Source organism: Geotrypetes seraphini, chromosome 1 (assembly GCF_902459505.1).
Source record: "Geotrypetes seraphini chromosome 1, aGeoSer1.1, whole genome shotgun sequence".
NCBI classification, from domain to species: domain Eukaryota; kingdom Metazoa; phylum Chordata; class Amphibia; order Gymnophiona; family Dermophiidae; genus Geotrypetes; species Geotrypetes seraphini.
This window is the reverse complement of record NC_047084.1, coordinates 247,811,207-247,837,127: the sequence shown is the minus strand read 5'-3', so window position 1 is coordinate 247,837,127 and position 25,921 is coordinate 247,811,207. Positions and strand designations below refer to the sequence as shown.

The 25,921-nt window shown below is 42.6% G+C and overlaps 1 protein-coding gene across 2 annotated transcripts in view; it reads left to right on the top strand.

Annotated features, from left to right (window-relative positions):
• Nucleotides 1–25,921, top strand: part of CC2D2A (coiled-coil and C2 domain containing 2A) — a 190,976-nt gene that overhangs the window by 124,410 nt on the left and 40,645 nt on the right. For both annotated transcript variants that reach the window (XM_033948896.1, XM_033948903.1), the window contains exons 25-26: nt 21,236–21,345; nt 25,642–25,738. In XM_033948896.1, the coding sequence (XP_033804787.1) occupies nt 21,236–21,345; nt 25,642–25,738 (207 nt within the window). The remainder of the gene's footprint in view (nt 1–21,235; nt 21,346–25,641; nt 25,739–25,921) is intronic.

Below are 25,921 nucleotides of genomic sequence, written 5' to 3'. Positions count from 1 at the left end.
CTAGAGGAAAGGAGGGACAGGGGAGATATGATTCAGACATTTAAGTACTCGAAAGGTATTAATGTAGAACAAAATCTTTTCAAGAGAAAGGAAAATGGTAAAACCAGAGAGCATAATTTGAGGCTGAGAGGTGGGAGACTCAAGAGCAATGTAAGGAAATTTTTCTTTATGGAGAGGATGGTGGATGCCTGGAATGCGCTCCCGAGAGAGGTGATGGAGAGGAAAACGGTGATGGAGTTCAAAAAAGTGTGGGATGAACACAGAGGATCTAGAATCAGAAAATAATAGTAAATATTGAAGAACTAAGGCTTGCACAGTCTGTGTCTATATATAGCTGTTTGGTTGAGGATGGATTGGGGAGGGCTTCAATGGCTGGGAGGGTATGAATGGGCTGGAGTTAGCTTTGACAGAGACTTCAGTAGTTGGAACCTAAGCACAGTACCGGGCAGAGCTTGGGATTCTTGCCCAGAAATAGCTAAGAAGAAGAAAAAAATATGAAATTGAATCAGGTTGAGCAGACTGGATGGACCATTCGGGTCTTTATCTACCATCATCTACTATGTTACTTAGGGGCTGATTCTACAAAAGGGCATCTCAATTGTAGGCAGCAGTAGGCATCCTACTGCTGTCTGGCAGCCAATCAGGATGCAAGTTTTTAGAAAAATGTCTAAAGAAGAATGTCTACATTGTAGGTGTTTGTCGCAGGTCTAGGGAGAAGGACACTAGGGGCACTTAAGCTCGCCCAAAGCTGGGCATGGGTATGTTTTTGCTCAGAAGTGGCCTTGGACGAGTTTAAGCATCCCTAGAGCTGCGACAGACACCTGCTAGGTTTTGCATTTGGACTGCAGAAACCTAAAGAAATGGTACAGTTTAGGGGATGAAGAAATTATGTGCACGACAGAAGAGCGATGTGATTGTATGTGATGATCTATAGGTGGCCAAACAGGTTGAAAAGGTGACAGCATGCATAGTTTATTCATGAGCCTCCTATGAGAAACAATATTAGGCTTTGCTAAAATCCAAGTAGACCACATCTAGCACATATCCGGAACTTGGAGGCTGGATGGTGGCTGGCTGACAGTTGAGCTCCCTCCTTTTAAACAACAATTCTTCATCTATTTAATTATTTAATTATTAAAAACACCAGCAGGAGTTCCTGGGGAGAGTTGAGCGTGGGAGCCCTTGCTCCGCCCCTCTCCCAGACCAGCGGGGGAGCCGAATTTAAAAATCTAAAGCGCCAACGGCGCACAGCCTTTACCGGACCCCCTCCAGCCACCAGCAGGAGTTCCTGGGGAGAGTTGAGCGTGGGAGCCCTTGCTCCGCCCCTCTCCCAGACCAGCGGGGGAGCCGAATTTAAAAATCTAAAGCGCCAACGGCGCACAGCCTTTACCGGACCCCCTCCAGCCACCAGCAGGAGTTCCTGGGGAGAGTTGAGCGTGGGAGCCCTTGCTCCGCCCATATCCCAGACCAGCGGGGGACCCGAATTTAAAAATTTAAAGCGCCAACGGAAACCGCAGGACATCCAGAAGCGCTCCAAGCCCAGGCACCAAACACATTGGCCGAACTCCACCGACAACAAATACAACAAAGTGTTAGTGCAACAGCGGGCCCAGGAAGCACATCGGGAGCCTGCTCCACCGAGGCATGCGAGCGCCGCTCCGCCCCCCCCCCCCCCCCCCCCCGAGCCAACGGGTTTCTTCTTCAGTCAGTGCAGCAGCGGGCCTAGGAAGCACATTGGGAGCCTGCTCCACCGAGGCGTGCGAGCGCCGCTCCGCCCCCCCCCCCCCCCGAGCCAGCGGGGTTCTTCTTCAGTCAGTGCAACAGCGGGCCCAGAAAGCACATCGGGAGCCTGATCCACCAAAGCGTGCGAATGCCGCTCCGCCCCCCCCCCCCCCGAGCCAGCGGGGTTCTTCTTCAGTCAGTGCAGCAGCGGGCCCAGGGGGCACGTTGGGAGCCTGCTCCACCGGGGCGTGCGAGTATAAATAAAAAATTTATACTGAAAGTCGCATGTTAAACTGCTAGTGGCATGTTAAACTGCATGCTAATCTGTTAGTGGAATGTACTGTTAATGTTAATGGCATGCACTGCTAGACACACGAAGAACTTAATAGCATGTACTGTTAGACGCATGCATTGTTGGGAGCAGGTATTGATAGTCGCATGAAAAACCGTTAGGCTCATGCACAGTTAATATTAACGACATGTACTGTTAGACGCATGTGTCGCTAGGAACAGTTACTGATAGTCGCATGAAAACTGTTAATGACAAGTACTGTTAATGTTAATGGCATGCACTATTAGATGCATGAAGAACTTAATGGTATGTACTGTTAGACGCATGTACTGTTAGACGAATGCACTGTTAGACGCATGCACTGTTAGACGCTATACGGTCAGAGACGTCTCAAAACCAACCTCCACTTAACTTATCTTCTTTTCTACCCTAACCCATCTACAATCCATCCATGAACCTCTTACTAATATTACTACTCTACATGCTAAGTATTAGCATCAAAGAGATTCACACTCTCTACCCTCAACTACAATTTACCCATTTCCCCGCTTTATCGACCACGCACATCTCCATTTCTCAAGAAGACAATAAATATAACATTAGCATTATCTCAAACACAAGAACACATCAACGCACCTGCAAAAAAAGAACAAGGGTAGTAAAACCCATAAGAACCATTACCCATACCAATCCCATTACATCCACTACTATCCCATGTGCTTATCTTAACACTAGATCAGTCAGGAACAAGGCCTTTCTAATCAAAGACTGGATCATCAGCAAGCAAATAGCCTGCCTCTTTCTAACTGAAACTTGGCTACTGTCTGAAGATGACCCAATAATTACCGATCTCCTTCCTGACAATTTCAAAATCCTTACACTAAACCGCGAGGGAAAAAAAGGAGGAGGATTAGCAATTCTTCTCAAAGAAGGATTCGAGTTCGAACTTATGGACTCCAAAACATCCAACCAACTAGAAATCCTAGCCTGTAAAATCAGTAACATCCACTTAGAAGATTCCCTCTCATGCATACTATTCTACGTCCCACCGAAAAGTTGGTCAAAAGCCAAAGAGGACTTTTGCGAATTCGTCATACACAACTCTCTTAGTTCCTCCTACAATATTATCGCAGGAGACATAAACATACATCTCGATGAAGAGGACAACACAGACACAAAAGAATTCAAAAACTTCCTATCCCTACTTAATTACAACCTCCCTCCCTCCGCACAAACTCACGAAAAAGGCCACCATCTAGACGTAGTAGCCATGTCCACAAAGGAACTCCCAGACCCCACCATCTCATTACCAGGAGGCACCTGGTGCCACGACATCTGGTCCGATCACTTCACTTTCTACTTCAAGCTAATCTGGTTCCAACGAAAACAAATTACCCAACCAAAAATAAAAAAAGAACATCTCACGAGAGGCCACATCAACCCAGATAACTACTGGGCGTAATATAAACTACAAGCAGAGGTAAAGGAAGTAGCTGATTTTTGGGATCACTGGACCACTACCAGCACCTGCATTTTAGACAACATTGCACCTAAACATACCAGTAAAAGTAATGCAAATAAATATAACAAATGGTTCGACATCGATCTCCTAAAAATGAAACAGTTAGCCAGACGTCTAGAAAGAAAATGGAAAAAAACAGGAGAATTATCAGACCGTAATAATTGGAGAGCCAATATAAAAACCTACAAACAACTAATAAAAGATAAACGCAAAGCATTTTACTCAAACAAAATCAATTCATCCTGCAACAACTCACGAGGAGTTAATACAAAAGAGCTGTTCAATCTGGTTACTAACCTATTTGACACCACCCGCTACACTCTACCCACACACAACTTTAAATTACCCTCGGCGAACGACCTAGCCCTGCACTTTGACTCAAAAATTAAAAAACTAAGAAACAGTTGCCCAACAGAAGAACCTAATGAACACCATATAGCTAACACACAAGGAAATGAAACCCCTGCAGACATGTTCTGGGATTCATTTCAAGACATAGATTGGAATAACTATACCAAATTATACAACAAATACTCCAAATCATACTGCTTCCTGGACTCATGTCCCCCAGAAATCATGAAAGCGGCACCACTTGAATTTAAACTATCTCTACTGCACTACTTAGCCCATAACCTGAAAAATGGAAAATTCCTCACCAACAAAGGCCACATAATAATAACCCCTATCCTAAAAAATAGCAAAGAATCATCAGCCCTAGTTTCCAACTACAGACCAATTGCTTCCATACCACTCTTTGTAAAGATCATGGAGGGGCTGGTACACTCCCAATTAATGGAATATCTAGACCAGTTCTCACTCCTTCATGAGACTCAATCCGGCTTTAGACCGCTTTTCAGCACAGAAACGGTAATTGCGGCCATCTTAGATTACTTGCACCTACTTTTAAGCAAAGGCCTCAGTGCCCTGATCATGCAATTCGACATGAGCTCTGCCTTTGACCTTGTAGACCATGCGAATTTGCTACAGTGTCTAGACGCTATTGGCATTAGAGGCGAAGTGCTAAACTGGTTTCATGGTTTCCTTTCGTCCCGAACCTATCAGGTTCGCTTCAACAATGATCTCTCCAACACCTGGAGCAACCCATCTGGCGTTCCGCAAGGGTCCCCACTATCCCCTCTGCTTTTCAATATCTACATTAGAGAATGACACGGTGAAAAAATTGGTCCCCGTCACCGCCCCGTCACCGTCTCACCATCCTCTGCACCGCCCCGTCACCGCCATTCCATTCACCGCCCCGTCACCGCCACTGCCATCCCATTCACCGCCCCGTCACCGCCACTGCAACCCCATTCACCACCCCGTCACCGTCACCGTCGCATACATAAAAGCCTCAAACGGGTACGATTTTATATAATTTTCTTTATTTACGTTAAAAGGAAACATTCTGTAAAACTTTAAAACTTTAAAACTTTAAAACTTTGTTAAATATTACTTAATAACTATACAAAAACAAAACACGACATGTACTTTTAATTGTTCTTATTTTTTAACCCGTGGATGAACAACAAATCATCCACAATCTCTGGATTCAGTCTAGTTCTCCTTTCTTCCACAGTCCTTCCCGCAATACAGAATGCCCTCTCTGAAGATGTGCTGGTAGCTGGAATGCACAGTATCCCTCGTGCAACTTTTGCTAATTTAGGCCAGCATTTCTGTTTATTTCTCCAAAATCTTAAAACATCAGCATCTAAATCAGTAGAACAAAGATAGCTATCCACCTCATTAACAGCAGCCTTCCGAGGTGATAACGTTTCAAAAAAATCACTCAGGAAACCAACGGTTGCATCTATTTTCCTTCTTTTGGAGGGACCTGACCCTGGGAGTTCATCCACTGTGTCGATCTCTGGAAGTGTTGAACGTTGTTCCAGTTTTGAAGTTGAGGGGTCTTCAATTTCAATCTCTTCGTACAACCTCTTTAAAGATACGATTGCCTGTGTTTTTTCATCTTCTGGGAAGATAACTGCATTATTTTTCAGACATGGGTGTAACAGAGAAGCAATGCTGTGTAATGGATAAACTGGGAAATAAGTGGTGATTAACTGTTCAAAATGTTTCTTTATGGAAGCAATAATTGATGAATCCGTCGCAGTAACAGTTAGATGTTTGAACAACTGAGCACGTGTTGGAAGGACATTGCAGAGGGTAGGTGTTTTATCAGCAGACAAGATAGATGTAGCTTCATTAAAGTTTCGCAAGACACAAATTGTGTCATTTAATAGTGCTTCATTCAAATCCAAAAGCAGCCTCTGCAGTTTTTTATCCCTATACTCACTGGCCAGTTCTTTAAGATGTGTCAGGTTTAGAGATACCGATTCCAGCATTTTATAGATGCTATTCCATCTTGTTGGAACAGCCTGTTTAAGGCTAGTCTCAAGCTTGTGATGCATTTTTGAATGCTTGACATGTGCTACGGTGTCTTTTGCAAGATTAATCAGCAAACTTACATCAGCAATAGGAGAATCTAAGTCGTCATTGTGCTTCAATCCATGAACCAACACAAGATTCAAATTGTGGCCTGCACATGATAGCCACTGTTGATCTTTGAAGGCAGCCTTAACATTAGCCCCATTGTCAGTGATATAGACATTGTTCTGACGATAAGCACCAAACTCTTCCAATATTTCCCTCACAGTTGTTCGGATGTTAGCTGCAGTGTGCTTATCAGGCAGAGTTCTGGTTGCAAGAATTCTTCCGTGGAGATGAAAATTGTCGTCTACATAGTGTATAGTCACGGTTATGTATGGTCTTCCAGTTCCATCTTCAGTCCACAGATCAGTTGTAATGGCAAATTTATTTTGCCGAACCAAGACCTCAGACAATGCAGCCTTTTCTTTTTCAGCAATTGCTGAAATATGTCTGGACACTGTTCTTGCAGATGGGAGTACTTGATCTGAAGAAACTTGACCATATTTCGCACCAATGAAAATCAACATGTCAGCAAGGCGAGCGAATCCTATTCCCTCGACCACAGAAAAAGGTCTGATGTCGATGGCGCACATCGAAGCAACTGCATCAGTAACGTCTGCTTTCGCTGCTGTAGGCAAGGTACTTCTGCTGTTGTCTTCCTTCGGATTATCTTTGTACAAAAAGTCCTTGATGCTTTTCGTCACTGCAGTATACTTTTGCCCATTGCAGATTGCTGTGTGTGATTTCAGGCCACTGGTACCATCACGTGACCTCCACCTCAAAGCTGACTTGCACTTTTTGCACATGGCGAAACCGCTGTATTGACCATCCACGTTGATGAGAAGAAAGAACTTCCACACAGGACTAGCTCCATTATTCTCCACCAAAGACAATCGATCGCTATTCGTCACGATGAGATTCTGTATTGTACTTTTATCCATGATAGTCTAGAAAAAAAACAAAAAAATGACCAAATAAACAAAAAATGCAGTACCAAAAATAGCAACAAATTACAAACTGCAACAGTTAGCTTCAGTCATTGTCTTACATATAAATACCCACCTTTGCAGAATGACAATACTTCTTTCAACGATAATGTTTTCATATGCAATGTCACCTCAGAAACAACTATAGAAAAATAGACAGATATAAATTCTCAAAACTGACACATTTTGATCACTAAATTTAAAAATAGTTATTTTTCATAAAATTTTTCAATCACTGATCTTCCACCACCCCTTGGGCTAGCAATACACAGACATAAAACGACACAGTCCTACATGAAAAGGGGTTTGAAAAAAAAAAAAACCAGCTCAGTGCTGCAAGAGTATCCCAGCCACACTTCATTACGGAGCTGGTTTTTCACAAAAACAGTCCTAATTGAAACCTCTAATATGGCTTACTAAAAGAGACTAGCTGAGCTACTCTTTCAAAAAGCATACACATTCCCATGCTGAAATTTTGCTCTGATGCAGGTGAGATTATCAGCTTTTAGGGTCTCTTTTACTAAGCCACATAATATAGAAGGAACAAAATGCATAGGGAGGCAAAATAAATCATTACAACAATTCATAGGGGGCAGCATTCACAATTAATCATTGAAAAATCTTTGCATAAGTGTGTGAGAGAACATAACTCAGAAGGAGGCAGAAGGATAATTAACAACCTAGTATGCGAGCTAAAGTTAATAAACAAAGGTATGGCACCATAAGTGTATGAATGACAGACAAGTGAAACTAATTAATATGGGAACACGTATATCAGTTCATAAGAATAAACGCTCAGATAGTGGAGAAGCAAAAGTTCATAAGGGGACTTCATGAAACATGTAATAAACATCTGTGCAAGAAGGATATGTACAATAAGAGCGAAAATAGTGGTACAGTGGTAACAAATGGGAACGTAGAATACTATGAGAAGAAAAAACGTTAGGGTTAGTCAGCTGAAACAATACATACATAAAATAAACAGCAGCGAAATCCAAATCCTCTCCTCCGAAATCAAAATCGCTACTGCCGCACTACAAGCCATTAAATATCAAGTGCGGCAGTAGCGATTGGTCCCCTACTTAGCTCAGACAAATGAGGAAGCTGTATATTGGGGGGCGGCAACGTGCGAGTTGAATCGAAAGTTGTAGGAGACAGACAACATGGCGGAGACATACCCGTTCACGAACACGGTGAAACACATCCTACCTTCGTACTCTTCGCTGTCACCGACAACTCCTACACCTCGCCTAAAACCCAACCTCGAAGACGTCCCGCACCGACGTTCCGCCCTCCTCTTACGTAGCTTCGCCTCCCGCCCTCCCCCCCCCTCTGACGGAACTTCCTGTTTCCGGGAGGGCGGGCGCGGCAGAGGGAAAGCTCCGGGGCCGTCGCAGGTACCTGTATAAATTGCTGTTTGCTGCCGGCGATCTCGAAAACAAGTTCGGAGGTAGGGCTGGTGGGGGTTGAGATGGAGGGGGGGGATGTGGTGCTATGGGGGGGGGAGGAAGAGCGAGAGAAAGAAAGGGAAAGGGAGTCCCGGGTCCTTGGGGGGGGGGGGGGTGCTCGGAGCGTGAGGGCAACCGAATGTGTCGGGACTTGGCGTCTCTGGGGAAAATGTGTACTCGGCGGAGAAATCTAACACCCGTTCACGAACACGGTGAAACACGGGTAAATAGCGGTTCTTAGAAGGGGGGACATTGGCCTGCGGGGACAAATCTATTCACCGTTTCCGCGGGCGGTGAATGGCCTTGTCCCCGTCGCCGCAGCGACTGCTAGTTTTCTTCCCCGTTTTCGGCGGTGACCCGCGGCTTAAATGCGGTGGCCGCGGGTAAACCGCCACCGTGTCATTCTCTAATCTACATGACCTCACTGAGCGTTCAATTAACCCAGCTGGGGATAAAATTATTCAGTTATGCTGATGACTTCACAATTATTATCCCATTTGCCAACTCCATCTCGGAAACAATTCCAAAAGCATCAGAAGCCATAAACTTGATGGAACATTGGATGACAGACTTCAAACTCAAGCTCAATACTGAGAAGACAAAATTCTTTATCGCTTCACCGCACTCTCTTGACACCAAAACCCCACTAGACATCAACAAACATAACTACCCCATACAGCCCACCATTAAAATACTGGGTGTAACTCTGGAACAATGCCTCACCATGAAAGATCAGGTGGACTCCCTAATCAAAAAGAGTTTTTTCACCCTCTGGAAACTTAAATCCATTAAAGCATACTTTGATAACTCTGCCTTCAGAATCTTGGTACAATCCCTCGTATTAAGTCAACTCGACTACTGTAACATCGTCTACTTAGCAATCCCCAAAAATAATATGCGACGATTACAACTAATGCAAAACACTGCGGTCAGACTAATCTTCGGTCTAAAGAAGTTCGATCACGTGATGCCATACTTCAAACAGCTACACTGGTTGCCGATGGAAGCTCGTGTAAAGTTTAAATTCGCCTGCCTCTGTTTTAAAGTTTTCTACGGTCTAACCCCTAAATACATCACTGACCTATTCTCCTTCTCAGCCAACAAACACAAGAGAAGTTCCCACTCGCACTTCGTTTCTCCCCCTGTTAGAGGAAGCAAACTAAAAAAACACCATGAGCATCTTCTCTCACATCAGGCTGCTCTATGGGGTAAAGACCTAGGACAACTCTTATTGCCCACCACTTATGAGGTATTCAGGAAACGCCTCAAAACCCACCTATTCCTGAAATACCTAGACAGTTGACCCACTTCCCGCTTTCCCCTCCCTTGCCCTTTCTCCCCATTGTTCCCCACATCCCTTAAGTTAATTCAACTTGTACGTCAACTCAACTTGTACTCCACTAATCTTTTGTAAACCGCATAGAACTTAACGGTATTGCGGTATATAAACTGTTATTATTATTATTATATCCTCAATCCAGTTCTCTGGTAATACAGTCAAATAAATCAATCAGATTTGTTTGGCACAATTTTCCTTTAGTAAAACCATATTGCCTTAGATCTTGGTTTGCCAAGTGATGTATGCCATGCTATGCTTGTATATGTAATACTAGGTTTGCCATGGTTGTCATACTATATTTAACCTACTCTGACAAAATAACTTCGCCTAAGTTAAACAAACCTTTTATCCAAAATGAGCCTCAGAACTACAGTCTCGGCCTGGAACGCCAGAGCCTCTGTATTCAGCTATACAGCTGACCTGCTATAATCATCGGCTCCTCTTACTGCCAGCACTTACCCAGGAAAAAGCTCCACCCATGGGGAAAAAAACCTAAGGTATTGCTAGCTGTAGAGACAAAATCAAACCAAAAGCACTAAACTCCCCAGTGTCTAAGAGTGTGGTAATACAAAGGACAAGCACTTAACAAAACAAACTTATAGACAAGCCAAGTACTTAGCTGCTCAGTCCAACAAAGTTTTCACAGCAGTTCTGCAGACACTGACGTTATCTCCTTTTAATCAAAGTTCACAGTTCACAGTTGCAAATCTCTCTTTAAACAAACAAATTCACAGTTCACAGATCCCTGTAAGGCTTCAAACTGCTGAGGGCACACATCTTCTTAAACAAATAACTCAGTCCGGAGGCTCATGTGCAGCTTCCATCCGTACTTCGGGCAAGAAGCCAAAAAATTCAAAACAAATCCCTTCCTCTACAAAAGCCTTGTTTCACTCCATTCCATTTCTTCAGGAGAAAAGGACTTAATACACACACACACACACACACACACTATACACAGCATTCCTTCTACCACCACAGCACCCTAACTGAGACTAGCCCTACCTGCGTAAGTTCCAGTTCAGCAGGAACTTATCTAACTTTGTCTTGAATCCCTGGAGGGTGTTTTCCTCTATGACAGTCTCTGGAAGAGCGTTCCAGTTTTCTACCACTCTCTGGGTGAAGAAGAACTTCCTTACGTTTGTACAGAATCTATCCCCTTTCATCTTTAGAGAGTGCCCTTGGAGAGGGTGAACAACCTGTCCTTATCTACTAAGTCTATTCCCTTCAGTACCTTGAAAGTTTCAATCATGTCCTCTCTCAATCTCCTCTGTTCAAGGGAGAAAAGGCCCAGTTTCTCTAATCTTTCACTGTACGGCAACTCCTCCAGCCCCTTAACCATTTTAGTCGCTCTTCTCTTAGCCGCTTTAGCCTTTCTTCATAGGTAAGTATTCCCTTCCCTTTAATCATCTTCGTCACCCTTCTCTGTACCTTTTCTAATTCCACTACATATTTTTTTAGATACGGCAACCAGAATTGCACTCAGTATGTGAGGTGCTGCCGTACCATAGAGCAATATAAGGGCATTATAACATTCCTTTCCTGATAATTCCTAACGTTCTATTTACTTTCTTAGCCGCCACCATACATTGAGCCAAGGGTTTAAGCATATCCTCAACAATGACACCTAGAACCTTTTCCAGGGCAGAGACTCCTAACGTGGAACCCATCACGTAGCTATAGTGCAGGTTCCTCTTTCCCACATGCATCACTTTGCACTTGCTCACATTAAACATCAACTGCCATTTTAACTTCCTCTTGCAATTTTTCATTGTTCTCTTCTTTAGCAGCGCCTCCAATACTTTTCCAACTACCAAACTGAAGATTACTGGCCTGTAGTTCACTTGTCAGTCACCATTTTTATGAAGAGGGTTTACATCTGTTCTACATTCCTGTGGAATTTCTCCCATCCGCAAGGATTTATTAAACAAATCTTAAGAGACCCACCGGAATCTCTCTGCACTTCTTAATATCCTGGCATGTATCTCCTCCAGTTCCATGACTTTGTCCAATTTCAGTTTCTCATAAACACTTTCTTCCATGAATGGTGCAATATCTGCTCCATTCCCATATATATGTTTGTCTATGACTGTGGTTCTTCTTTAGGATTAGCAGTTAGGATTAGGACAAACATCATCTTGGATGTCTCCACTTATATAGCTGTAGTGATCCTGCTCACCCTGGGGTTCACAAACACTCCATGGAGCGGAGTTGAAAAGTGACAAACCTCTGCTCTTGTGTCTCCTACTACCAGGGGTATCCTCAGGTCTTTTAATTGACCCTAGGAAGCTGCCTAGGCCTGGTAAAGAAAGGGAAAGTACTGGCTTCAAAATATCAAACATACAGAATTCAAAAATCAATAATAGGTATAGCACATCAAAAATCAATAATAGGTATAGCACATTTTGTATCCTTGTGGGCAAAAAACAGCTTAAAAAAATAATAAAGGTTCAAAAGAAAACACATAAACAGTTTGTCTTGCCAGAGTTCATCCACTCTGGCTCAGCAATGAAATCCTACTTGTATTCAAAAATCTCTCTCTCTTTCTCTCGCTCTTTCTCTTTCTCTCGCTCTCTTTTTCTCTCTTCTCTCTCTTCTCCTGTCTCTCCTCTCTTTCTCATGTGTATAAAGATAAGATATCTCTCATAGCAGCAGACAGTTCATATACTTTCTTAGGCAGCAAACAACAGATCAATACTTTGCATAGGGCTCACTAATGCTGTAGCTATCTCTTGGAAGGCAGCACTGCTGAGAGAGATCCTGTAATTGTACTACCAGCAACGGCACACACAGTGGTTTTCAAACCACAAAACATTCATCCAGTTCCAATATCCTTTAGCCCAAACTCCACATAAAGGTAGTAGGTTACCAACCCTCAGGTAAGTAAACTTCTTAGTCAAGATAATGGTTGGTCCAAGGGCAAGCAGCAAAAGCATAAAGCATTTCTTGCTCAGAAAAAAAAAACACCAGCTGCTTCCCAGCTACTCACTGTTTTTTTTGTTTGTTTGTTTTGTTTTTTGTTTTTGGAGGGGGGGTTAGTTAATGCCTGCCTGGCTCTCTGGAATAGGGCCAGCTTCTTGAACTTCCATTCCCTCAACACACTCCGAAATCTGGAAGTCAGAAGTGGGGAGACTTTCTTCCACTTCTTGCATTGTCAAATCTGGAACCTCAGAGTCTGCTTCCTTCTTCCAAGGCTCTTGCCTTGTTCTGTGCTGCTGGAGAGTTTCAGCCTTGTCACTCTCTCCTCCCCCTACTGGTTGCTTCAGCCTGTCTTTAACCACTCCCCTTCAGCCTGTAGAGGGGGATGGCCTTTGGTTCTACTGCAGGCTTTCCCTTTCTGCTTTGCCTTGGTTTCCTAGGCTCAGCCAGCTTGTCTTTAGCTGCCCTGGCTGATGTATTGATTGGGTTCCAATGCTGTAAGTCTGCCTGCCCCTGATCCAGATCACTACTGCTTTTATTATATGGACAAGGGAGGTCAGCCTCAAGTCGGTCACCAGAAATAATCTGGTCAGCTCTTCTGCACAGGATCCTTTTAACAGTTTTAGGTGCAAAACTAGTACGGGTGCTAGGTTTGTCACAATAGTCACATCACCAGCACCCATTTTTGTTTTTTTTAAATTTAATTTAATTTACCTTGTTGGCCCGACATCGCTGGATCCAGGAGCGGACAGAGAGGCTTGCCGGCGTGGGAGCGCACTCCCCCCCTCCCCCCACCCAACCAGACTACGCTGAGCCAGTTGGAAAGCTCAGCGAGTCTCCCAGCACCCGTTTTGTTTTTGGGTTTTTTTTTAAAATTTAATTTAATTTACCTTGTTGGCCCGACATTGCTGGATCCAGGAGCAGAGAGGGAGACTTGCCGGCATGGGAGCGCACTCCGCCCCTCCCCTCACCCATCGGGACTACACTGAGCCAATAAAAGACTCGGCGAATAACGGCGCTCTGCCATTCGGCGCGCTGTTGAAGGCACACCTCAAGGGCGCCTTAGCTAGCGCCTTTACGAAGCGATCAAGAAGCGACCCACCCCCACAACACTACCAAAAGTAAAACCAACTGAAAAACAGCAGCCAAACCACCAAAGACCCTTCCACCAACTATCACCTACCACCAACCACCAAAAAAAAAAATGAAGCTAACCTCACGAGCCCAGCACTTCCTACTGTTAATCCTTCTTTTAACCAGCTGGAAGACAGCAGCAACACCCGCTACAGATACAAATAAAACTCTCTTCCAAAATAGGAGAACGTCAAGTGACAGAAATTCAAACCTACATTCTAACACTCTACATTCCATTACCATGGCATGGGGAAGAATACCAACACACACTAAGACTAAATCACACCGGCACCCCAAATCACCTATATACCCAAATACAACTCACAACTATCTCACAGAGATAACCACACTCAAATGCGCCTACTTAAATATCAGAGCGCTAGGTTCAAAAACAGAGCTTATAAAAACCTGGATAACACATGAAAACCTGGACTGTCTTTTCCTAACAGAAACCTGGCTAACCTCCAACACAGACCCCAGAATAACTAAAGTCTGCCCACAAGGATACAAAATTACGGTGGTCTGCAGAGAGAAAAAAAGAGGCGGAGGCCTAGCAATCTTAATCAAACAAGACCTAACCCTTAATATAATTGAAAAAAACATCTAACCCATACATGGACCTATTAGCTTGCCAACTCTCAAGCACCACACTAAAAGACACACTAAACTGCATGCTCTGCTACATAGCACCGGGAGACTGGTCTTTAGCAAGAACCAATGTGGAAGACTTCATATACTAAAACTCACTAATAGCAACCTACAACCTACTCCTAGGAGACCTAAATCTAGATCAACCATCCAAACAAGTAGACAACTTTCTCTCATTTCTCAAAGCCTTATTCTTCCAAATGCTAAATCCACAAACAACTCATGAAAAAGGCCACCAACTTGATATCGCAGCCTTCATGACCCACCAGCCATCTTTAACAGAAATTCATACATCTGACGGAACATGGTCCAGATCCATCTGGTCAGACCACTACACTTACACTTTCAACATCAACTGGACCAAAAACAAAAAACTATAACAAAACTCAATAAAGTAACATACACCTCACGCAAACACATCAAACCCTCCATATTCTGGTCTAAAATAGTTGAAACAGTTCTAGAAAACAACCCCGAGGACTTCATCTTACAATGGGAAAGATTATACTCCAACACCCTTGATGATCTAGCCCCACTGCAAACCAGAACCAGCAAGAGATCAGACAAATGGTTTGACTCCGAACTGCTACAACTGAAAAGACAATGTAGATGACTAGAAAGAAAATGGAGAAAATCGAACTCGGATCATACAAAATCTGCCTGGAAAAAAATCAACAAACAATACAAATCACAACTAAAGGACAAGAGAAAAGCACACTACACCAACCTAATAGGCACTGAAACCCAAGACACCAAAAAACTATTCCAAATTCAAAAAACCCTAACTGACACCAAACCCTACCTGACCACTAACAATACTACTCCCCCCTCAGCCACTCTATTAGCAGAACACTTCCAAAATGGACACAAATTTGGACTTGGAGAATGAGATGTACAGTGTCAGCATCTATGAGACAAACTTTTTTTCTGTTACATAGAGCGTTATGGACCCCTGTTCGGTTACAAAAATTGGATAGCTCTAAGTCTAATAGATGTTGGCACTGTCAATTCGAAGCAGTGACTTTAGATCATTTATTATTCTATTGTCCATTTATTATGACCTTTTGGAAATCAATTTGGGACCAAATTAATTGTTTATTAGACAATCCAGTGGCATTGCTATTTGGTATGGCAATGAGAGCAAAAAGTCAGATTTCTTCAAATAATAACAAATTATTACTTATAATGACTGGGGTTCCCATTCAACAAATTACATACAATTGGAAAAACTGGAGTAGACTAAATTATAATTTTTGGTGGAATTCCCTATATCATATATATAAAATGGAAAGATTTATTGCAATACAGCGAGAGTGTTTTAGGAAATTTCAAGATCTGTGGGAGCCATAAACAAAATATTGTAACGATTAGATAACATTTTTTCCCTTGATTTACAGGTTCAATTATGAGGGGGGAGGGGGGATAATTTTATAATTTTATTATTATATATTGTACAGTGTATTTGATCATATAATGGGAAGGGTAGGGGTTAATAGCATTTTATGTGTACTCTTGATGATTATTAAGTGCTATATTTATGATTCATTTGTTTTAACATATTGATACACTTATTGTACGTTTGAAAATGAATAAGAATTAAAAAAAAGAACACTTCCAAAATAAAATTACTAATGCAAGAGCTATCCTCAATGACACCTCTACTCATCCTAACGAATTCTCAATTCTCCCCACAGATAGAGATTCTACTGCAGCAGACAGAATATGGTCTCAATTTCCCAACATTCAATGGCCCAAATTCAACAAATACTACAAAAAATACAGCCATGCATCTTGTGACCTCAACAACTGTCCATCATATCTTCTAAAAACATCCAGCACAAAATTCCGCGCTCTTCTTCTAAATTGGATACAAATCTCGCTTATAAACGGCCACTACCCATCCAACCTCAGCGAAATCATCATCACCCCGATCCTCAAAGACCCCAAAGGACCGATAGACCAAACAGCCAACTACAGACCCATTGCCTCTATTCCACTCTATGTCAAAATAATAGAAGGACTAGTTGCCAAATTCCTCTCCAATTACCTAGAAAAACAAAACATACTCCATCCCACGCAATCCGGCTTCAGAAACAACTTCAGCACAGAAACACTCCTAGGATCTTTCTTGGACACAGCCTGACAACATCTCAGCACAGGAAAAAAAATGATGCTCATACAACTAGACCTGACCGCTGCATTCGACCTGGTGGACCATAACATACTACTACATATTCTAGATACAGTAGGTATCACAGATAAAGTATATTCATGGTTTGAAGGATTCCTTAAATCAAGAACCTATAGAGTAAAATCAGACAAAGAAAAATCTGAACCTTGGTCAGACCCCTGCGGAGTTCCCCAAGGATCCCCTGTATCCTTTCTTCAATCTCTATACATCCTCCCTCAGCTCACACCTGGACAAACAAGGCATAACCTCCTACAGCTATGCAAATGACATTACCATTCTCATACCCTTCGATCAACCAAAACTCTCCATGACAAACACAATACACCAAACTAAAATCAGTAGCAACCTGGATGAAAGTTCACAAACTGAAATTGAACCCAGATAAAACTAAATTCATCCTCCTAGAAAACAACAAAATACCAACCATAACCAACATTGAAATCAACGCAATCAACTACCCCATATAAGCCACCCTAAAATTACTAGAAATAACAATCGACAGATGCTGCACCATGCAACCACAAATCAATAAAACAATACAAAAATCATTCTCAGTCATGAGAAACTTAAGACAAGTTTGGAAATTCTTCGAGAAAACACAATTTCAGCTCATAGTTCACTCCCTAATACTAGGCCTACTTGACTGTAACATCCTCTATCTCCCCTGCCCTGCAACTATAACAAAACAACTACAAACTATCCAAAACACAGCACTAAGACTCATCTACTCATTGAAGAAACATGACCACATTACAGAAGCATATCTCAAATTGCATTGGCTTCCAATCCCAGCAAGAATACAATTTAAATTCTACTGTCTACTATTTAAGACTTTATATGGAGACAGTCCAAACTACCTGAATCCACAACATCTTAACCATACATAGGAAAACTCACACTCCATTCTCATACCCCCCAATTAAGGAGGTCAAACGGAAAAAACTATATGATGGCCACCTAGCCACTCAAGCAGCCAAACTAAACAACCAAATCGCCAATCTACTGACGACATCCCTAGACTACAAAATTTTTAGAAAATAAATAAAGACCATACTCTTCAAGAAATCCCTGAAACAAGAAATAACACCGCAAGTTTCAAACACCACCTCTCACTAAAGCCAACTATCCCAAACAAATAACCATATTCATTTCTTACTCTCTTTGAAAATGGCCAAATTTCTTTTTTTTTTTTTGGTAAGTTCTTGCTGTAATACTTCCTTGATAATTCTTTTGTAATCCACCTTGAACTGCAAGGTAATGGCGGAATAGAAATCCCTAATGTAATGTAATGTAATCTCTTTATTGGGTGTTCTCCATGGACAGCAGGATGCCACAGCTACATATTCCTATCTGAGGTTGTAGCTTACTGACTGTGGAGATAGAACACAGTGCTGGAGCAAGGGAAAATTCAGGTAGACTCACAAAAGCATTTTCCTAAGATTTCTGAACTCTGCTCTATCCCACTTGTGTGGTTATAGCAGTGGTCTCAAACTCGCAGCCACATGCGGCCCGCCAGGTACTATTTTGAGGCCCTCGGTATGTTTATCATAATCACAAAAGTAAAATTAAAACATTTTCTTGATCATATGTCTCTTTAGCTATAAATTACAATATTATTAAAATTTAGCTAAAAGGAAAGATTTCTAAAACTATAAAGTGTTTGAAGAACATAAGAATTGCCGCTGCTGGATCAGACCAGTGGTCCATTGTGCCCAGCAGTCCGCTCAAGCGGCGGCCCTCTGGTCAAAGACCAGCGCCCTTACTAAGACTAGCCCTACCTGCATACGTTATGGTTCAGCAGGAACTTGTCTAACTTTGTCTTGAATCCCTGGAGGGTGTTTCCCCTTATGACAGACTCCGGAAGAGCGTTCCAGTTTTCTACCACTCTCTGGGTGAAGAAGAACTTCCATACGTTTGTACAGAATCTGTCCCCTTTTAATTTTAGAAAGTGCCATCTCGTTCTCTCTACCTTGGAGAGGGTGAACAACCTGTCTTTATCTACTAAGTCTATTCCCTTCATTATCTTGAATGTTTTGATTATGTACCCTCTGTCTGCTCTTTTCAAGGGAGAAGAGGCCCAGTTTCTCCAATCTCTCACTGTAAGGCAACTCCTCCAGCCCCTTAACCATTTTAGTCGCTCTTCACTGGACCCTTTCGAGTAATACCGTGTCCTCCTTCATGAGTCCATTGGAGAAATGGGCAGATAAATGGCAGATGAAATTTAATATGGAAAAATGTAAAGTGATGCACTTAGGAAGAAAGAATAAGGAACACAAGTATAATGTCAGGTGCAACTCTGGGATAAACCGAACAGGAAAAAGACCCGAGTGTACTAATTGATAGGACCCTGAAACCATTGGCGCAATGCACGGTGGCGGCAAAGAAAGCAAATAGAATGTTAGGCATGATAAAGAAGGGAATCACGAGTAGATCGGAGAAAGTAATAATGCCGCTTTATAGAGCGATGGTCAGACCACACTTGGAATACTGCGTCCAACATTGGTCTCCATACCTAAAGAAGGATATAAAACTGCTAGAGAGGGTGCAGAGACGAGCAAAAAAGCTAGAGAAAAGTATGGAGAACCTGGATTACGAGGAACGATTTAAGAGACTGGGGTTGTTCTCCCTTGAGAAGAGGAGACTGTGAGGGGATCTGATCGAGACTTTCAAAATACTGAAAGGAATCGACAAAATAGAGCATGAAAAACAGTTATTTACAATGTCCAATGTGACACGGACTAGAGTGCACGGACTGAAGCTGAGGGGGGACAGGTCCAGGACAAATGTTAGGAGGTTCTGTTTCACGCAGCGAGTGGTGGACACCTGGAATGCTCTCCCAGAAGAGGTAAGAGCACCCGCGGACACCCCTGTTTACTCTCGCTGCTTCTGGTTAAGGAAAGCAGCAGCGGCAGAATAGGGAGAGTGGCCGGCTGTGCACCCCCTTGTGGCATGTACTCGGGGCAGACTGACACCCCCCCCCCCGCCCCCCTTGGTACGCCACTGGTCACCCATGATAACTGCGTTGCCTCCCTTGCATTTGCGTTTAATCTCATCCGTCATTTCTCCGTCAATTTCTTTGGACTGCCCTGGGGGTCGGTAGTAGATGACAATCTTCGTTTCCAGGCCATTTGTTCCCGGAATTTTGACCCATAGAGACTCCAGTAGATTCAGGTCCCTCTTTGACGTATATGGCAATGCCCCCAACTTTTTGAGCCACTCTGTTTCTGCAGTATAGTTTGTATCCCAGTAGCACAGTGTCACAGACGTTTTCCTCATTCCACCATGTTTCCGTGATGCCTATGATGTCAACGTTATCTTTTTGTGCCATAGCTTCTAATTCACCCATCTTATTTCTAAGGCTCCTTGCGTTCGTCTACATACACTTGAGTTTGTGCCCTGTTCCTTTCTTGCATTTCCTTCCCTCTTGTGTCCTTTTCGATCTGTCTTGCCTGTAATCCGGTGAGTCTTTCCCTCTATCTTCTTGTACGGTATCCTCCGGGTATACCGGTTCCCGAACCATCGACTCTGTCGGCTTTCCCCTTCTTCCTAGTTTAAAAACTTCTCAACTTCTCTCTTGATGTTGCTTGCAAGTAGCCTCATTCCGTCTCTGCTGAGGTGGAGTCTGTCCTTCCTGTATAGCTTGCTCTTCCCCCAGAACATCATCCAGTTGCGCACAAAGTGGAATCCTTTTTCCTCACACCAGCGCCGCATCCACGCGTTGACTGCTTGCAGCTGCATCTGCCTCTTCTCATCAGCCCTGGGTACCGGCAGGATCTCCGAGAATGCTATCCTCTGCGTTCTGGTCTTCAGCTTCCTTCCCAGTATCTGGAACTGGTCCTTCAGTACTTCCCTGTTGTAGTTCCTGTTGCTCACGTTGTTCGTCCCCACATGGATCACCACACTGTCCCCACATGGATCTTCCACACTGTCGATGACCTCATGCAAAGTTGTCATTTCTTTAAAAGACATTAACTATTTTTTCTGAGGCCCTCCAAGTACTTACAAATCCAAAATGTGGCCCTGCAAAGGGTTTGAGTTTGAGACCACCGGGTTATAGGATCCTATTATCCACAGAGTTTAACTATTACAGGTATGCAACTATGCTTTATCTGTTCAAAACAAAGTACAGGGTCTTGCATGTATATAACTTGTCATTTCATGCCTAACTCTTGGGTTTTGGTCAGGTACTAGTAACCTGGATTGGCCACCGTGAAAACGGGCTACTGGGCTTGATGGACCATTGGTCTGACCCAGTAAGGCTATTCTTATGTCTTATGTTCTTAAGTCTTATTGTTTGCATATCTTAATAAGCCCCTTTTCTCCCTTCGTCGCTCCTTTTTTGTGTAAGTAAATTTATACGTATAATAAAATAGTTTGAAAACCCACTAGGGATAGGCATATAATGTGTACATCACTGCGTATGCCTAGTAGGACTGTAGAAATGATTAGTAATAGGAGTAAAACTAAGTGTATATTTTTAAGTAATAACATACACATTGAGTATATAAGGCATAATTCCTTATTATACATGTGTCTTTGCTAAATGTTTGAAAATTTACTAATGAATCTAGCTTAAGATTATTTACTTATTATTATTTTTATTAATTTAGGTTTTAGTCCGCCCCTTTGTGGAAGTTTCATTTCAGCGTTCAGTTTGCCAGACTACAAGAGCAGAGGGGCCAAACCCCAACTGGAATGAAGAACTAGAGCTTCCATTCAGGTACTACTGCTACTTATTATTTCTATAGTGATGAAAGGGGAAGCAGCGCTGTACATTTTAACATACAATAGACAGTCTCTGCTCAGAAGAGTTTACAATCTAATTTAAGGTTACAGTCTTGGCTCCTTTATTTGAAACCACATTACATCAGTTTATTGGTGTTATATGTTATGAAAGGAACAAAATTCTCTCCAGTAATAATATTCCTGGAACAACTTCGCCAGGAAGAGTGGTACCATCCCTAGGGATTATTAGCTGGAGGAATGACCTAAGAAGCTGTTCCACAACTTCTTTTCAGGCTATAGAGCAACAAAGGTGTTATGCTCTAGTCTCTCCCTTCCAGGCAGCCTGCACATAAGAGGGGGGGGGGGGGGGCGCAGGTAATACTACTATTACTGTTTATCACTTATATAGCGCTGAAAGGCATATGCAGCATTGTACCTTTTGACATTTAATAGACTGTCCCTGCTTGGAAGAGCTTACAATCTAACTTGGACAGACAGGCATGACATATAGGGTTAGGGATACAGAGCCCAAGGTGAGAGGAGTTGAAAGCAAATTGGCCTTGAACACTGCCAGAGACAGAGCCCGCCGTAGGGATTCAGGCAGCTTCCTCTAAGCATACAGCACAGCAAGGTTTTTTCAGGAAATTTCAGGATGTGTGGGAGCCATTTACAAAGTATTGTACTGATTAGATGACATTTTATTTTATTTTTGTCCCTTAAATTTACAAGTTTGATTGTGAGGGGGAGGGGATGGTAAATTTATTGTTACATATTGTATAAGGTATTGATTATATGATAAGAAAGGGTGAGAAGGGTGGGAGATAAGAGCATATTATTTGTACCATTGATGATTATTAAGTGTTATATTTATTGTTAATTTGTTTGTATATATTGTTACACTTATTGTAAATTTGAAAATGAATAAAGAATTTTTTTTAAAAAAAAGAGATTCAGGCAGCTTCTTCCTAGCATACGGCACAGCAAAGTAGAAGGGGACGGAGTCTGGAGCTGGCAAGAGGAAGAGAAGGGAACAGATAGGAGGGCCTGGAATGAGCCTGGAACAGAAAAGACAACAGTTAATCTGTTCCCTAGTGCAGTTCCCCTTCTTCTATTGCTCCTATTTCTGACCTGCCCATCCCTTTTCATGGCTACACAGTTCCACTTCCTTTTTTCTCCCTCAATAAATTTTTATTAAAGATTTTGTCAACTTCATAACAATATAATCTCGGCAGTACATAAAATATCTACCGATAGCAAAATAATAAACCCCCAACACCCAGAACATTACAGCAACAAAGCATTCAAATCTCCCCTAACTTTCCTCTTCCACCCTTATTTTTCCATGAAAAAAAATTGTTTGTAAAGACCAATAAGTGCATGGTATTGATCCTTCCGCACGCGCTAGCATCCTGTTTAATTCCTCCCTTTCCCCCCCCCTCATCCCCCCACTATCCACCAAGTGCCCCAAATGAATCCATTAATCAGCCATGGGATCATAACCATGATGTTTATTTGTGTTTCTATCTCCCCTAGTAACAAAAAAACTGGAAGGGGGTGAGTCCCTGGACATAGTATATTTAGACTTCAGTAAGGCTTTCGACAGCATTCCACACTGCAGGTTATTGAACAAGATAAACTCGCTAGGACTAGGAGACACACTAACACCTTGGGTACAAGACTGGCTTAGCGGCAGACTTCAAAAAGTAATGGTAAACAGTATTCCCTCAAAAACGTTGGAAGTGGCCAGTGGAGTGCCACAGGGCTCAGTCTTGGGTCCGATGCTATTTAATATCTTTATGGGGGACCTGACTCAGGGACTTCAAGGCAAAATCACATTATTTGCTGATGATGCTAAACTATGTAACATCGTGGGCAGGGCAAAAGAACCTGACAGCGCAACCAAGCCAAGCGCTATGGAGCAGGACCTACTTCTATTAGAGCAATGATCCAGCACTTGGCAACTAAACTTTAATGCCAAAAATGCAAAGTAATGCACCTCGGGAGTGGAAATCCATGCAGAACATACACCCTGAACGGTGAAAACTTAACAAGAACTGCTGCAGAAAGGGACTTGGGAGTTCTCATCCAAGAAGACATGAAAGCTGCCAATCAGGTGGAGAGAGCTTCAGCAAAGGCTAGACAAATGCTGGGTTGCATCAGAAGGAGCTTCATCAGCCGAAAGCCTGAAGTCATACTACCATTATACAGATCCCTGGTGAGACCTCACCTGGAGTAGTGTCCAGTTTTGGAGGCCTCATTACCAAAGGATGTGAAGAGAATGGAGTCGATCCAAAGAATGGCCACTAGGATGGTTTCAGGATTTAAAAGCATCCCATACGAAGAACGCTTAACCAGACTGTGCTTATATTCTCTCGAGGAGCGCAGAGAAAGGGGGGACATGATAGAAACATTCAAATACATCACGGGTCGCGTTGAAGTGGAGGAAGAAATCTTTTTTCTGAACGGTCCCACATCGACACGAGGGCATCTGTTAAAACTTAAGGGGGGAAGATTCCATGGCGACACCAGGAAATACTTCTTCACCGAACGGGTGATCGATTGATGGAATAGTCTTCCTCGCCAGGTGGTCGAGGCCAGTAGTGTGCTTGACTTCAAGCGTCAATGGGACCAACAGGTGGGGGTACCTCAGAGTTTTGCTTAAAAGATGGATACTTCAGGTGGGGGGTTGTCTTGAGTAGACTTGTGGGAGGGAGGGTTATTGTGTGGGCAGACTTGTTGGGCCACCGGCCCTTTTCTGCCGTCAAACTCTTTGTTTCAAGTGGAAATTCCAATTTTACATAGTGGGTCCCACCTGCTGCTTCCATTTTGCTGCTATTTCATATTTGGCTGCCACCAAACATATTCATCTGAGCTTGGCTTCCAAATTAGCCCCCTCCCCACCCCCAAACCCACTTTACAACCAATTCAAAAAAATACATCTTGGAATCTAGTGGCATTATATCTCCCAGCCCAGTCTCCATCCTTTGTGTCACTGCTGTCCAAAACAATTGTACAGTGGTATCTTGGTTTGCGAGCATAATTCGTTCCAGAAGCATACTCGCAATCCAAAGTATTCGTATAGCAAAGCAACTTTCCCCATAGGCCATAATGGCAACTCAGATTTTAGGTATAAAATGACTCAAAACTTATCGTTGTCAGTGTAATAAATTGTAAAGCTCTGTCGGAACACCAACGATGGCCAGCGTTTCACATAGTGCTGCCTCAGGGTGTGCCTCGTTGGTGTTCCGAACAAGCTTTACAATTTATTTCACTGACAAAGATAAGTTTTGAGTCATTTTATACCTAAAATTGCAACCACTTACTATTTATTTGCACAACATAAAGCCTTATTAGGCTCCACGGGAGGTTTTTCTGCCGATGAGGTTCTCCACCTGAACACCTCATGCCACAGCTTTGGTAGTGGGAGGGCTTTGTCTGCGGCTTTTCCTCCCTGTGGGGTTCTACTTGACTCATGTTATAGCTTCCACTACCTTCTACACGATCCATGTGAATGTGTTTTTTATAGACTGCATGTAGAAGAGGACAGTTATTGAAAGCACAGGAAAATATTTTGCATTCTGATAACCTTATTCCACTACGTTTAGAGGTTTTCTGTGAAACAAATTGAGACTGTGGCAACACGTGTGCAGCAGTTTCAAATATTGCATATTACATCAAAAATTATGACAATACTTTATTATTTTAATGCAGAATTGTCATTTAAAAGATGTTTTCCGCCTTGTAGTGGCGGCAGCCTGGATAAAGTGAGAACTCCTTCTTTTGGATGGAGTCCTTGAGAGAATAAACCACATAGCTTTGATGCCCAAATTAACAGCTCTCTGCAGAAATAGGCTCTTTCGTTTCCAGAAAGTTTGGGCTTCCTTTCTTGCTTGGAGTGAGAAATTTCAATCCCTAATGCTTTAGGATTTTCATCTATTGCTGGCATTCACACTACACACACGCGCTATTTTGAGCATGTTCTATCATACAGGTGTGTGGGGGAGGGGTTGTTGGGTAGTGGTAGAGGGATAATTTCAGAATTGACTTGTTGGGTTCGTAGACTCTATTTAGGTGACATTGTTTAGCCATGTACTTAAGAGTTACAGGACATCATAAGTGGAGCTCATGGTATTATGTTGGTTGTGCTTTTATATCCTTTTGCAATTGTCTGGTGTAACATTGTCTTTTTTGTATTTTGCTTTATATGGTTCAATAGATTTTATAATTAAAAAAAGAAAATAATGTTTTCCTGTTTTCTTTCTTAAGACTATTAACACTTATTTTTTTCTAGCGCTCCAAATGGTGATTATAGTACAGCCAGTTTGCAGTCTGTGAAGGATGATGTGTTTATCAGCGTATTTGATGAAGTGCTCTATGATGTTTTAGAGGTGAGTACCTGTTAAATAATTTGCCACACCTTTGTTTTTAGGATTAATTGGAAGGAAAAAGTGTGCTAGGGTGCTCAGCAACATTAAAAAATGACTGGAAACTCAGTTCAACACAACAAGTAGTGATACCTCATATATGCATTTACCAGTTTACTGGAAGCTCTGTTAAGCAACAACATTGGC